The 14,628-nt window shown below is 38.1% G+C and overlaps 1 protein-coding gene across 1 annotated transcript in view; it reads right to left on the reverse strand.

Annotated features, from left to right (window-relative positions):
• ppm1e (protein phosphatase, Mg2+/Mn2+ dependent, 1E) overlaps positions 1-13,898 on the reverse strand; it is a 52,173-nt gene extending 38,275 nt beyond the window's left edge. Inside the window, exon 1 of the mRNA XM_065259770.1 lies at positions 13,516-13,898. Within this exon, the coding sequence (XP_065115842.1) occupies positions 13,516-13,697 (182 nt within the window). The 5' untranslated portion in view covers positions 13,698-13,898. The remainder of the gene's footprint in view (positions 1-13,515) is intronic.
• Between the last annotated feature and the right edge of the window lie 730 nt (positions 13,899-14,628).

Here is a 14,628-nt window from a genome sequence, read left to right on the forward strand (position 1 = left end):
TGTATTCTGCATTTGCAGTGCAATAGGTCATGGGTTTAAACCCAGGGAACACAAATACTGATAAAAATGCATAGTTTGTAATGGACTGCAAGTCGATTTGGAGAAAAGTGTCTGCCAAATGCATAAATATAATATATAAATATATCCTACATTGTGTCTTTTTGTAAAGCTACTTTGCAACAGTGTAAATTGTGAAAAGCGCTATACAAATAAATGTGAATTAAACGAAAGTACCACTCAGTCTCTCTGCTATCTGCATGGACCATAAACCCTGACTATACATAACTTTTTAAAGTATTAAAATCATTCAGTTAATGCAAACCATGGTGGTATGTGTATTGCGATATGCACATTTGCGATCTTGCTGTCCTAATTTAAGGAACACACGACAAAGCATTTTTATTATTGTTGTCTAGTTAGTTTTTCTTTTGCTTTTTGAAATAATGGTGCATTTGCTCTATCTGCAGAACACAGAAAAGTGAATGGAAAATTTCTGACAGGTCTAAAGATAAAATTTTGAAGACAAATAATCTGTATTGATAATAAGGACATTCAAGACAGAATATTCACACAAGCCGACTGAGTACATTTGGAATTTCTACGGAAAACAGCACAAGTGTGAACATGCGGAGACATCAGGCCCTAAGGCTTCTTCTTTCCAAAGAAATTTATAAAAATATATGTCATTATCCACTCACATAAATTATTGAAAATAACAGTATTGGTTCTCAGCAAAACAACAAAAATATAAAAAACTCAAATCGATTGGATAAACCAGTTTCATAGCAAACCTGTGACCAACTACATTGTGCCAAGATGCCATAAACCTCCTACAGTAAGGATGATGAATCACAGCACATTTATTGAGCTTTTTATTGATAATTTTCTTTATTAAACAACTGACTCTTCAATGGATGTGTCCCAAAACGTGCGTCTCAATGTGTATAGAAGTTGCAAGTGTGTTTTGAAAAGTACAAATTTAAAGGCGGGACTTTTGCAAGAGGGTTGTGCACCACAAAATGTCTAGCGGCTGTTCCTGTGGCTCAACTGGTAGAGCATTGAGGTAGAGGTTTGGTTTCCAGGGAACATATACAGCATACTAATAAAAACTGCATTACTTAAAAATGCACTGTAAGTTGCTTTAGATAAACGTCTGCCAAAGCATAAATGTAGCAGATAAGAAATAAAATAGCATGCTAATAAAAGCACTACCACTGGAAAAACCTAATTAAAAAATATATTAGAAAAAATCTAGTCATTCTCCTTTAATAACAAGTGCCCAATTGTGACGCACCTCTTATCTTTTATGATATTACTTCCACCTTTAGGCAAAAACAATAAGCAACTGTCAACTAGCTCTAATCTGACTTCACAACTTCTGACCTCAACAATATTGAAATAGGAAACCCAAATCCAATAGCAAGTGATAAATAAACATCCACCGAAGAGAGAAAGCCCTTTATTGCAAAACCTGACCTGGGGAGATGGCTGGGATGTTTGTGTAGAAAAAAGATTTTAGAGGGCCAAGCCGTATGGCGTGGCGCTGCTCCGCTAATGATTGTAGAAGGGTAACAGCCACAGTGCTGGGGCAACCCTCAGTAATCCCAGTACAGTATGATGATTAAGGGATTACCACAGAAAGTAGTTTTCCATCCCAGGAGAGCCCTGCTCTTACGGCTGGACAGCAGCATATAGAGAGACAGAATGAAAGAAAGAGGCCAAACAAGGTGAAGGGAACACAGTGAAGGGTAGAGAATGACGAGATTCACGCCGGTTATGTTAACATTCGGCATCGGACACAAGTGGGAGGGAGTGAGGGATGTTAGAAATCTTGCACACTCCTTCTATCATACTGGGTGTGAGGGGCCTGAGCAGGCAGCTTAGCAGTGTGGTCCGGTTGTCTGTATGTTACTGACTAAAAATTCTTGTAGCCAAAAGTAAAAATTAGTGTTCATGTAGCTTAAAGGAGTATTCCACTTTCATAAAAAAATTCTGATAATTTACTCACCCCAAGTGTCTACGTGATTGTTTAATATGTATGGTCGCGCCGGCGCGTCACACGGCTAGACGAGAAGTTGGGTTTCAAAGAGCACTTATTTTATTGCTAAAACAGTGTTATTTTGTGCTTTTGGTATAATACAATGTGTTTACATGGTTTATGGTTAAAAAACACATTATTTTCACGTACCGCACATTTTTGTAGCTCCAGATTTTACTCTCCTCCTGAAACGCACGGATTTGAAAAGCTTTGTGTCCTTGATTGGCCAGCTAATCTGTACGTTATGATTGGCCTGAATACCACTAGTCAGCAGGAAATGTGACGCTCCTTACCATGTTTGAAAGATTCCGTCACATTGCAATGCTAACAGGAATTAACTTACAGGCTGTGAGTCCGAAGCGGGAGGAATTGTGATAATGTCGGCCTTTACTACATCCCCAATCCCAGGAAGTAAACTGTTTCCTACAATCCGTGTTTTTGTTGTAGTCAAGAAAAGAGATTTACGTTGGAGACGATAACTCGTGTAATAGTTTACTTTGGGGTATGTAGCTTTTGCATATCGTTAACATGTACTAATACACACTTACTAAAGGTAATGTAAAATCGAGGATCGGACAATTGGTGCTCTTTAAAAGCACTTTTGTATTTTTTTGGTGAAAATGACAATCGTTTCTTTAGATAAGACCCTTATTCCTCTGTTTAGATAAGACCTCTTATTCCTAAAGTATGGAAAAGAATCCTGGAATTTTTCTGGAAAAAACGTAATTTCTTCTCAAAAGATATAAACATCTTGGATGACATAGGGGACTTTTTTATGTATTCCTTTAATGGGTGGAGCAATGCATTTATCATCGCAAAATGTCATGGGCTCGAGCTTGGCCTGCAAGATATTTAGGGAAAATGACATTGAGATATTTTGCTACAATGTGTATTGCGATATGATCATGACTGAATGGCTTCATCAGATGACTTGAAAAGCTTAGAATGGTATTGCATACCATCACAAACCACAGTTATTGAATCTGTGATTTCTTTCTGCCATTTGAAAATGTTCTTGTATAGTATAGTAACACTAAAATCTGTGATTTATTGCAAATCTGCCCTTGCAATGTCGATGCTGAAATTATACATTTTGCAGCCCTAGAAAACACATACTGATCAAAAGTATATCTTGTTATGCTCTATAGGTCATTTTTAATGAATAAATGTAATTGTAAATGTAATTTCTCTTATTGTAAAGCCCTAACATGTGCAAAATAATGTGAAATCCAGGCAAAAGCATAATAACAAAGCAAGATTCTTTCAAATGCCATACCTGATTAAAGGTTTCAAAGCTTTGCTATTTTAAACACAGCACTTTTCTTAAACAGTGAACTTTGCCTTTTTAAAGTCGTGGCGCACCTGAGCGCGCCGGCAAAAAACAGAACGAAAGTGAGCTCCCGTCCAACCCACTCAGCTTAATTGCTCGCCGACTGCGGAGAAGCAGGGAATCAATCATATTTCCATTCAATTAGCCAGCCAGCCGTCTGAGAGGAGGTGATGGACCTCTTTTAAACAAATGAAAAACATGGAGAAAAGACACACAACCTTGTGTGCGAGATGCCGCTGGGCAGGAGAACATTGCACAACACTCTGGAGTGGAGCACTATGGTCAGAGACTTACGTGACCTGGCACAGGTGCTTTTTCAGTCTGACAGACGAATAAAAGCTTGTTGATGTGAGGACAAATCCTAGGAAACACATGTATTATAGCACAATACACAAACCTAAATCCAGACAGACATTTTAGAGCCAGATGTAAACTGGCATGCACTTTAAAACATCAGTAAAGCTTTTTCTCTTATAAAGCTTTTATATTAAAGCATTATGTGCTGGCAGCTTTCAGGCCTTTGGCATGATACATTATTTAAAGCTTATTTCTGGTCTTGGATGCTGATTGGTCAATACAGCATTCCAGCTGCGCTTAAACACACTATGTAGGAAAGGCTATTGCATACTTGCTACTGTGTATATAGCAGTGAAACAGATCTATCATCTGGATGTTTGCATTATTTGCTTTGAAACAGCAAGAAAAAGCTTTTTTATTTCAACCAAAAAGATTTAAAATGTTTAATGCAAAAGTAAAACTTAAAGTAATATTTAAACTCTTGAAATTTTTATTTATATGCACAAATTAAACATTGTGTGGCGGTTTCACCGACAGGGCTTATCCTTGTCCTAGACTAAAATGCATGTTTGAGATGCCTTAATTTAAAAACACCTTGTACTGACATATCTTAATATACAGTAACGCAGGGTTCCCACGACTTAGTTAACTTAAAATTCAAGGACCTTTCAAGGACTTTCCAGGTCCAATACCCTCAAATTCAAGGACTAAATGTGTGGACACATTTCAGGTGAGAGCAAGGTTACATCGTGTTACCTTTTAAGATACATTGTTACAGTTCCCTTTCGAGGGAACTTACGCTGGGTCACTACGGTGACACTTTGGGGACGTCTCCAAGGGTAAGTGTGTCTGAATGTGTATATCAAATTCAACCAATGGTGAGGCTTAACGACAAAGACAGGGTGACGCGGGAGCCAGGAAGTATATCGCTATCTGAAATATTGCCAAAGACGGCATTACAGGGACGAAGGAAGTATGGCAAAGGAGACACAGCACCTCGTTCCCTTCTCAGTGTAAAACAGTTGCATACGTAACCAGAGACGTTTTCATGTGTCAAACACAACTATGCAAAAAAGCATTTTGGTATGAATCAACATTCGCATACAGAAGATATAAGCATTTAAAGCGAACAGTTTAGCACGTGTGCTTAAAAAGTCTAGAATTTTTATAATATTATCCTACACTACACAGGGAATAATATGGATTTTTGCATAAAATAGATTCAAGCACTTTTGATGACCTGTATCTATGTATGTATATTTTCAAAACCTTCCCAGGGCCTTGAACCCCCCTAGATTCACAAACTTTCAAGGATTTCAAGGACCCGTGGGAACCCTGGTAACTAATCCTGAATTAATCTAAACCCTGTCCGGGAAACTGCCCCTTTACAATATAAGCACTTTATTTACCTACAACTATTTCTGAAATATATTAATATATTAAAAATATCACAGTAAAATCTTTACAAAAGTCTTATTAAAACTGGTCTAATTTTTCATTGCTTAATTTCATTGTGAAAGCATGAATAGGTGAATATTTAAAATGTTGCACGGCCCAAAGAGGCCAATTATTAAATAAAAATGCTTATTAAAACAGGTTTCAATATTTAATAAAATTCATGACCTTATGTTAATTTATATATATTGTATAGTCACAAATGAATGCTGCCTTTAGCCGTGACTATATTCTCAATATACCACAGCGGCTTGATGGCTGCTCCGTGCTTAACAATCGGCACGTGTAAATAGGACATTGCGGTAAATGGCACAAGCTCACACCCTGTTCCATTTGAGATGAGAATCTCTGATCTCAGATCAGTGAAAGAGACGCGAAAATCTGGTCTTCCGCTCTCTGATCTACTCCTGACCTCCCAAGAGGTGCGTTTAGGCAAAAAACGAAACAGAAAGAAGACCTTCAGCCGAGTCCTAATTAATACCTGGCCCAGAAAACATCATTCACCGACGTGCAAATAACGACTGAAGGATGCCGATGGTAGTTTATACTGATTTGTGAATCCTTGAGGAGCCGTCCATCTGCCTTGTTTCTCCCAGTGTAGTTTTAAATTTGCCCATACAGTATAGACTGCCAAAGCCGTGGGTACCATCAGGTCAAATAAAAACAAGAGGAGAGTAACACTTGCTTCTCGAGTGTCAGGTCTGATCACACCGGAGATGAACACACAGCCCCAGAGCTGATGATGCTTCGCCTAGGGGAGGCAATGGGCTGAATTGATTTATTGATCAAATATTCCTCAAGTTGTTTTGTGGTTTTAGCTGTGAGCTATTACTCAGAAAATGAAATTCTATTACGGGTTATATACGCGAGCCACGGGGGTTTACAAGACTCCCTGAATGGGATGGTATTTTCTAAGTGCTTTCTGCCTTATGGATCAAGTCAAAGGTCGGAAAGATGAGCAGATATGCATACAGATGCCAATGCATTGCATGAACGAAGTCCTGTTGCAAACACTTTGGAAAAATTATTATATATTATAGGAAAGGATTGATACCTCATATAAATCTGAATCATTATGTTACTTTATACAGTATATTTTATTTGTACAATCATTTTCACGACAAGAGCATTAATGCGGCACACAACAGATGTTGGTTTTGAGGCAGAAATAAATCTAAATCTAATTATGGCTCTACAAAAGAAAAGCTGTATGTGATCGGGATGGCCGATGGTGGGGGGTGTATCTGAAGCGCAGCTGCTGTCAGTGTGTGCTCGATGAGGATTGACACTCTAATGCCATGCCAAGAGCCTCAATAACACTGACCTGGACAAAAACTAGCATCCTTTCATCTAGACAGCACCTGGCCGCAAATACATCATCTGTTCTTATGGAAACAATAAGCTGTTGCATGTTTTTTTTTTTTTGCTTTATTGTTAGATCATCGTTGCCATAATCAAACCATCGAAGGATGGAAGATTCATTTGTGATGCTCATTAAAAACAAGTCTTTGAAAAGAAGGACAGATGTTTAAAGTCGTCATAAAATCATCATTATTTTGTTTCTTAGTACACGTTGATGATTCATTGTTGCATGTTATTCGTATAAAAAATATTCACTTCCTAATCTTTCATTGAATTTTAATTCATTGCTCCACACCTACGCTACGTGAATCATTCGACGTAATTACGCAATTACGTGTGGTCGCGCTGGCGCATCACGCGAACGGAGGAAGATGAAAAGTTGTGGTTTAAAAGTGCATATTTTGTATTTTTCTTGCCAAAAATGACAATCATTTCGCTAGATAAGACCCTCATGCCTCGTTTGGGATTGTTTAGAGTTTTTTGAAGCTGCGTTGAAATTGCAATTTTAAACGGCATTAAAACTGTTAAGTGTTGGGGTCCATTAAAGTCCATTAAAATGAAAAAAATCCTGGAATGTTTTCCTCAAAAAACATAATTTCTTCTCGACTGAACAAAGAAAGACATCAACATTTTGGATGACATGGTGGTGAGTAAATTATCTGGATTTTGTTTTAAAGAAAATGGACTAATCCTTTAAAATGTCTTTTTAGGGCACCAACAACACCTAATCCTGAGGGATCCTATAATTTAAATCTGGACCTTATCTTCTCCAAAAATTCAATCGTACACCATCCAAAAGAACCCCAGAAACAGTTGACAATCGACGTCAAGAGAAGCTCCTGCCATCACGCACCAGCAGATGTTTAAAGTCATCATTAAATCAAAATGGGCTTATTTTGTTTCTTAGTACACATTGATGATTCATTGGTGCATGTTATTCGTATAAAAAATATTCACTTCCTAATCTTTCATTGAATTTTAATTCATTGCTCCACACCTACGCTACGTGAATCATTTGACGTCATTACGCAATTACGTGTGGTCGCGCTGGCGCATCACGCGGACGGAGGAAGATGAAAAGTTGTGGTTTAAAAGTGCATATTTTGTATTTTTCTTGCCAAAAATGACAATCATTTCGCTAGATAAGACCCTCATGCCTCGTTTGGGATTGTTTAGAGTTTTTTGAAGCTGCGTTGAAATTGCAATTTTAAACTGCATTAAAACTGTTAAGTGTTGGGGTCCATTAAAGTCCATTAAAATGAGAATCCTGGAATTTTTTCCTCAAAAAACATAATTTCTTCTCGACTGAACAAAGAAAGACATCAACATTTTGGATGACATGGGGGTGAGTAAATTATCTGAATTTTTTTTAAGAAAATGGACTAATCCTTTAAAATGTCTATTTAGGGCACCAACAACACCTAATGCTGATGGATCCTATATTTAAGGACCTTATCTTCTCCAAAAATCGTAAAACCATCCAAAAGAAACCCCAGAAACAGTTGACAATCGACGTCAAGAGAATCTCCTACCATCACGCACCAGCAGAAGAGGGATGTGACGTTAAAATATGCAAATCTTTGCAACAGACATTTCCTCTACCACTGATTCTCTGACACAGCTGTGTGCTGTTGTGAGTTTCATTGCCACAGGCGCTCCCAAGAGCTTTATGTGTGTGTGCTGCGTGTCCCTTGCGCGTGGGCACATGTGTATGTGTGTTTTGTGTATCTCCGTATGTGTGTATTTTACAGCTGTGAGAGACGGGGGCTTAATGAGCTTTAGGAGAGCATTCTTCTATCCGTTAATGTCTATCAGGACTCCCCATGGGCTCGGGGGCCTGCTCGCCACAGGAGGAGGAAACAACCTCCTTCCCAACCTCCATTTTTAGCCTAGTATCTAACACGCATCAATGTATAACAGTGAACAACAACCACAGCAGACTCAGCCCGATAACATCACTGCTGGCTTAATGTCAACCAAAATAGAATGGATATTCCGGTTTGACTCGAATTTGAATTGAACATATGTTTGTAATGCCTATGTTGTGTCAATATAATATAATATGTTTCAATTGCATTAAACTGTGTTATTATAACGATAATACAGATATACAATAACAATTTTATTATTTATATTTAGGTTTTTTTTATCGCTGACAATCGATGCAATAACTGATATTATACATCTGCATTATTTTTAAGGATTTCTGGCTGGGTCGATACCGATATTCGATTACTTAGAATAACATCTACAGATACCGGTAGTTTTGTTTTAACAACAACTTCTTTATAATGTTCTGAAATCCTAGTAGTGCACAGCGTACAAACAGCAACACTGTTGTCACTTTCACCCAATTCAGAATTATAAAAAAAGCTTTTATCTGCCGATACCGATTATAGGCTGATATATCGGTGCATCCCTACTTATTTTCCTCTTTGTTATAAGATTTTATTCAACACAAAATTTCTAATCAAGCATGTTGCATGCAGTGAAATCTGGCATCATGTTATAATGAACAGAAAGCAGATGGAGAACTGTTTGGTACTTTTGGAATCTGGCAAAGCTAGTAAGTATTCAGTTTAAAGAAAAAACAAGCACTAAGAATATCTGCTGTCTGTAATTTTGGTCTTAATTGTTAGAGCACTGTGTTATGGGCTTGATCCCCAGGGAACACAAATACAGATAAAAATGTATCTGTATTGTAAAATGCAATGCACTGTAAGTCGCTTTGGATAAAAGTGTCTGTCAAATGCATAAATGTAAATGTTCCACTGTTATATTTAGGGGTGGGCGATAAAACGGTAGAAATTTGTCAACCAGTAGAGATTTTGGATTATTGTCTCTATCGAAGTTACGCGCCCACGTCACATTGCTGTGCGCGTGGTCACGAAAACTTAACATTTGTACACGTATTTATGCACCCCAGTTTTAAACAAGTAACTGCAAAAACACCACATTTTGAGCAAAAAGCTCAATAATTCCATTTTTGTGACGGACTTTTCATAGAGATCCCATTCAGAGCGATCTTTAAAACAGACACGGACATGCAGCCGCTTGCCATAGGGCAATACTTCCTTTTTTGAATACTTGCCTCAAAAATGCAAATCTCCTCCCCTCCTCAAAACAATCTCTCTTCACTTCCGGTCATAAGTCTGGCAGGTGGGACGGGGTTCGGGAGAAGATCGCAGCGATTAGCAATTAGCACGACCCAACTTCAAACGATCCAATCAGATCTTGATGGACAAATTCAAATCCAGCCCTGCCTTATTTCATCTCAAAGCCGTTTCATTCGTATATATGTCACCACGGGGAAAATAAGGCAATCGCTACTTCCGTTTCATGGCGACTTTAAGAGAAAGTAAACAGATGAAATAGAAAACGCACGTGTAGTGCTGCAATCACACCAAACGTGAATAGAGCGTTTGGCGCGAATGATTTCAATGTTAAGTTAATGTAAAGATTTTTCGGCGCGGTAGTCCAGTTCGCGGAAGTGACGTGAATTCGCGTCTGACGCCCGAAATTGAACAATTTTAACTTTGGCGTCAATTCGCACTGCGTTACCCAATCAGGAGCCTGCTTGTTGCTGTGGCAATTTCGCTTCAAACTAGAGTCCGACCGATAAAGGATTTTGAAGGCCGATACCGATACAAATGTTTGATGGTTTTAAAATCCGAAATTACTATATATCAGCCAATATTTTTCAGAAACGCACAAAAAAAAAAACATTAACAGATTTCCCTAACATTAGTTATTTGTAGTTATTTATGAGTTTTAACTAAAATATCATAATGCATTTTAAAAAGAAACTTGTTTCTTTTATTGTCTCGTGACCAACTCACCATGAACTCACTTAACCGTTGTTCTCTCTGCCCAACTCTGGCTGGATCAGCAGGTTGCAGATGTGTGACGCGTTATACACGAGTGTTGCCAACAGGGAAGGTTGTAGAGTGTCCTTTGATTGACAAACTATACAACGGCAAGACTCATTACATGGTTGAAGGCTGTTTCGTCCATTTTTTTTTAAAATATTCATTTATCGGCCATTATGAATGCAGATACCGACAGTTTGGAAAATGCCTAATATCGCCCCATAATATCAGCCTGCCGGTACGGTACACATGAATTTGACACTCTATTTGCGTTTGATGTGAACCCAGTATAACAGTAGATTGGATTCGGACATTAGTCTTAAAGGGGAAGTTACCTAATTTTGCTCCTGTCTGTCACTCATGTTTTTGTGAAAATCTCTCACTGCTCTTGACTAAATCACTTTTGTACCTTTTAATAAGATATATAATGTACACTCTTTCATCACAGACCATTTTTTATTTCAGTGAGCTTGAATTTTGTTTGTTTTTATCATCTTTTTATGCATGTATAAGTTTTTTGTGAGAATTATGAAAATTCTATGGCATTACATATTTTAAAAATATAAAAACTTTATTAAAAGATAAAAAAGCTGTACCGTGATACATATCGTTATCATGATATAAAATGAATCCTATTCTGAAATAGGTCATATTGCCCACCCCTAGTTAGACCAATATTAAATTGAACAGCTAACATCGACGCTACTATCAATACTAATATATACATTTCTCTTAAAAGGGAACTTCAATAGGCAAGGTCACACCATAAGAAAAATTGTGCTTATATGTCAAAATAAATCATCGATAGTTAAATGACATTGCGCACTGGCCAATAAGCTGTGCTACTGTAAAAATATGCTGTGCTGACAATCTCATATGTGTAGAGGGGTCTGACTCACCGTTTCTCTATTGATTGACCCTTATTAAATAGTACCCTGAATTGTTCCCCAGTCGGATGACTCACACCACTAGTGGGTTGCCACCATCAGGGGTCTGAATTTGTAACAAAGCTTATTTGCTGTGCATTCACCAACCTCCCCCTACCAATTTTTCCTTCTCTTTTCCACTCCTTTCCAGACATACACACACAGTCACAGCCACCCGGTCCTCACGCGCTAGTGGGAACAGAACAAAGGGGATCTCTACTTTTCTCCCAAGACTATTATTAGATCTTCAACCCAGAGACAAAATAATCACACGTTCAGCTGAATCACAGCGCACGCAGCGGAAGCTTCAGTCTTGAAAAATGCGAAGCTAACGAGCTTGTGACTGCGGCTATATCAAACGTCACTGGAAATGTCTGTTCTGCAGAAGATGTGTTACTTTAAGTGATCATTTAGCCTAGAAATCAAATTACACCTCACAATGATTATGAAGTCAAGTGTCATAGGGCTTGATCAATCTACAGTATTTACGGTTAACATCCATCAGTCTGGAGTGAAAGTGCCATAAGGCTCCAGATCAGATATTAGTAAAGCTCAATAACCTACTGTAAACATTGACTTGGTATCTTCACACACAATGGGTGCAATACTGTTTACGTTCTGTATTAAAGAGCCGAATGTGCAAATAGCTCAATGATTCCACAGAAAGATATGCACGAGTTTGTGCACGGGGAAAATAAATTATCCACAGCAGCAGGCCACAGCAACCTGCTGATGATATTTGAATGAAATTCAAACACAGGAAACAATAACCTCTTTGTGAATGTCAAAATTGGTTGGATACAAATGCAGGTCGAACTGAAAGGTCTGAAGATCAGGAGAGGTTATGTAAAAAAACACTGCATGGGTCTTACCAAAACAGTAGGCTATGTCAAATAGATGAAACTGATATACTAAGCAAACATATGTTCTAGGGTGTGACAAAATATGCATTTATTTATGCATTTGCCTAATGCTTTTATTCAAAGTGACTTACAGTGCATTCAACATACAGTATACATTTGATCTAGCATTATGATTTCCCAGAGATCGAAACCATGACCTTTGTGTTGGCATGTTATGCTTTACAGGAACACTAAATATGACTATAGTGACTATACATACCATGCCAAAGAAGAACTAAATGCTACCAATGCAAAGGTTACTCTATATGATCATTCTAATAAATAAATAAAATGTTTCCGTACACATCGGAGTATTTCATGCTCACAAAGGTTCTGCTGGGTCTGAATGGGCTATTTTTAGAAACCGGCTGACGTAGCTCATCAAACGTAACCCCTTCCCACAGATCTCGGCCAGAATTCTAAATCTCGCGATATTACGCTACTCGCTGAAATACACTTGAATGTGAAGGATGTTCACGTCTGAATATACATGAAGCTCTAGACAGGTGTGTCGCTGCATATAGCGACGCACACAACTGCCGACATCTTGAACAAAAAGGTAACCGTGCCTTACTACAAACGCGCATGAAACAAAAGCAAGCGTGCTCGTTTAAACCGCACCAATCGACAAACCCCATCATCTAACGTGGAGGGTTTATGCTCGCTTAAAGTACAAAATGTAAAGCATGCCATCGTGTCAGCTCGATACATAGCGGTAACATTTTATCAAAGAAAATAGTATTGCGTCAAAATGATTGTGACGTAACGCGACGCAAATTGAGGGATATGGGTCCTCGTACACCTATTAGAGAGAGGATAAGCAGAGGAGAGACAAGAGTGAGAAAGGGGGTCATTGGAGGGTGTTGCCTAATAAAATGCATACTGTATGCTTGGCTGAAAATGCACTGAAAGTTTTGTCGCGTTTCTCCTTTTTAATATTAATCTTATTATTATTATAGGACACCTGTAGCCATGCACATGACCTCGGACAGCACGACATTATTCTTTAAAACACAAAAAACTGACCAAAAGTGATAACTTTAATGTTTATTAATAATGTTATTGAATATAATATTAGATTTAAACCACAAATAGCGCTTAAAGCTTCTTTTATTATCAGTTAAAAAAACTACGCTTATCAGCCATATAAATAATATAATAAACATTAAAAGATGTGTATCCCCAGTTGAACGTCTGTTTAAAAAAAATGTGTTTTGTCCTTCTCAGTCTGTGTTTTATATTTAAATAATAAAGCAATTGCTTACACGCTCTAAAATAACAACATAAACATTAATAATAAAAAGGTTTTCTTAAAAAAAAGTGCACGGTACTTAACTATTTACAGAGGAGCTGAAGACACAGGTCGAGGCATTCCCCTTCTACCTCGTCCTCCGAGATGAGGTCCGAAAAGGGGCGCATGGGTACAGGTACGTCCTCCTGGAGAGGTGGCCTCATCTCCCGCAGAAAGAGCTCCAGGAACCTCTTGAAGGTTTTCTCCTCGTTGGCAGAGCCGGCCATCGCTTCTCATTCCCGGAGAGACCGGAGACAGCTGGAGCCGGGCAAGAAGTCTACACTACTTTGAATCACGAGCTAGAGCGACTCTACGGTCGCGCCAGTTGGGGAGGGCTCTCGCGCGCGCGTGAACGGAGAAAGACTCGCACAACAGTCAGAGGCGTGACGTCAGAAAGAGGCAGGGTAGGAAGGAGAACGGAAGGTGTTCATTTACATTGAATGTTATAATTGCGATTATAATCTTCTTGGATGGAATTTATCGTACGCTTGAAATCGCGTACATTTTAATAATGTAAAAATTCTGAGGCATTATTGTATTGTTGCATGGGCGCGCTATCTGAAAGGTTAAAGGCCACGACCTCTAGCGGCAGTCAATGCACATATCATACCAGCTTACTCCGTAACAAGTTTGTAAATTGATTTCCTATTCAATACTAGTTGTGTGTATTTCTTTCTGTAGCCTATAATTAATTAAGTGTATTTTGATACCCAATAAAGGGAGTGAATGTGAAAAATAAAAGAGACCTGTTTGCTGATTGCTGGCTGGATTACATGAAATAGTTCAATAAACTTCATTTAAAACTTTGATAGTTTGAGAATGGTAAAAATAACTATGACTGCTAAGCCAGCACACGCAGTTCCTTGGAAGTATGACGTAAATTGAGCACAAAGAGTCTGTGACGTAAGCATGCAGTTATGGATTTGCTTTAATAAAAGCAGGTTCAGGTAAACAGTTAAGAATATTTATCCAATGAACATTCATGTTATGTGGCCCTAATAAAAACACTTATTCTGTCACTATACAAAGCTAAATTTTTTTAAGGATCAGACATTTTAGTAAAGACTTGTTATTCAATACGGTAGGCTATGTGATCTATTGAGAGATTTGGAAACCGCAGTACGAAATACTGTAATTATATTAGAAAAGTCGTTTATA

Source organism: Paramisgurnus dabryanus, chromosome 10 (genome assembly GCF_030506205.2).
Source record: "Paramisgurnus dabryanus chromosome 10, PD_genome_1.1, whole genome shotgun sequence".
Lineage (NCBI taxonomy): Eukaryota > Metazoa > Chordata > Actinopteri > Cypriniformes > Cobitidae > Paramisgurnus > Paramisgurnus dabryanus.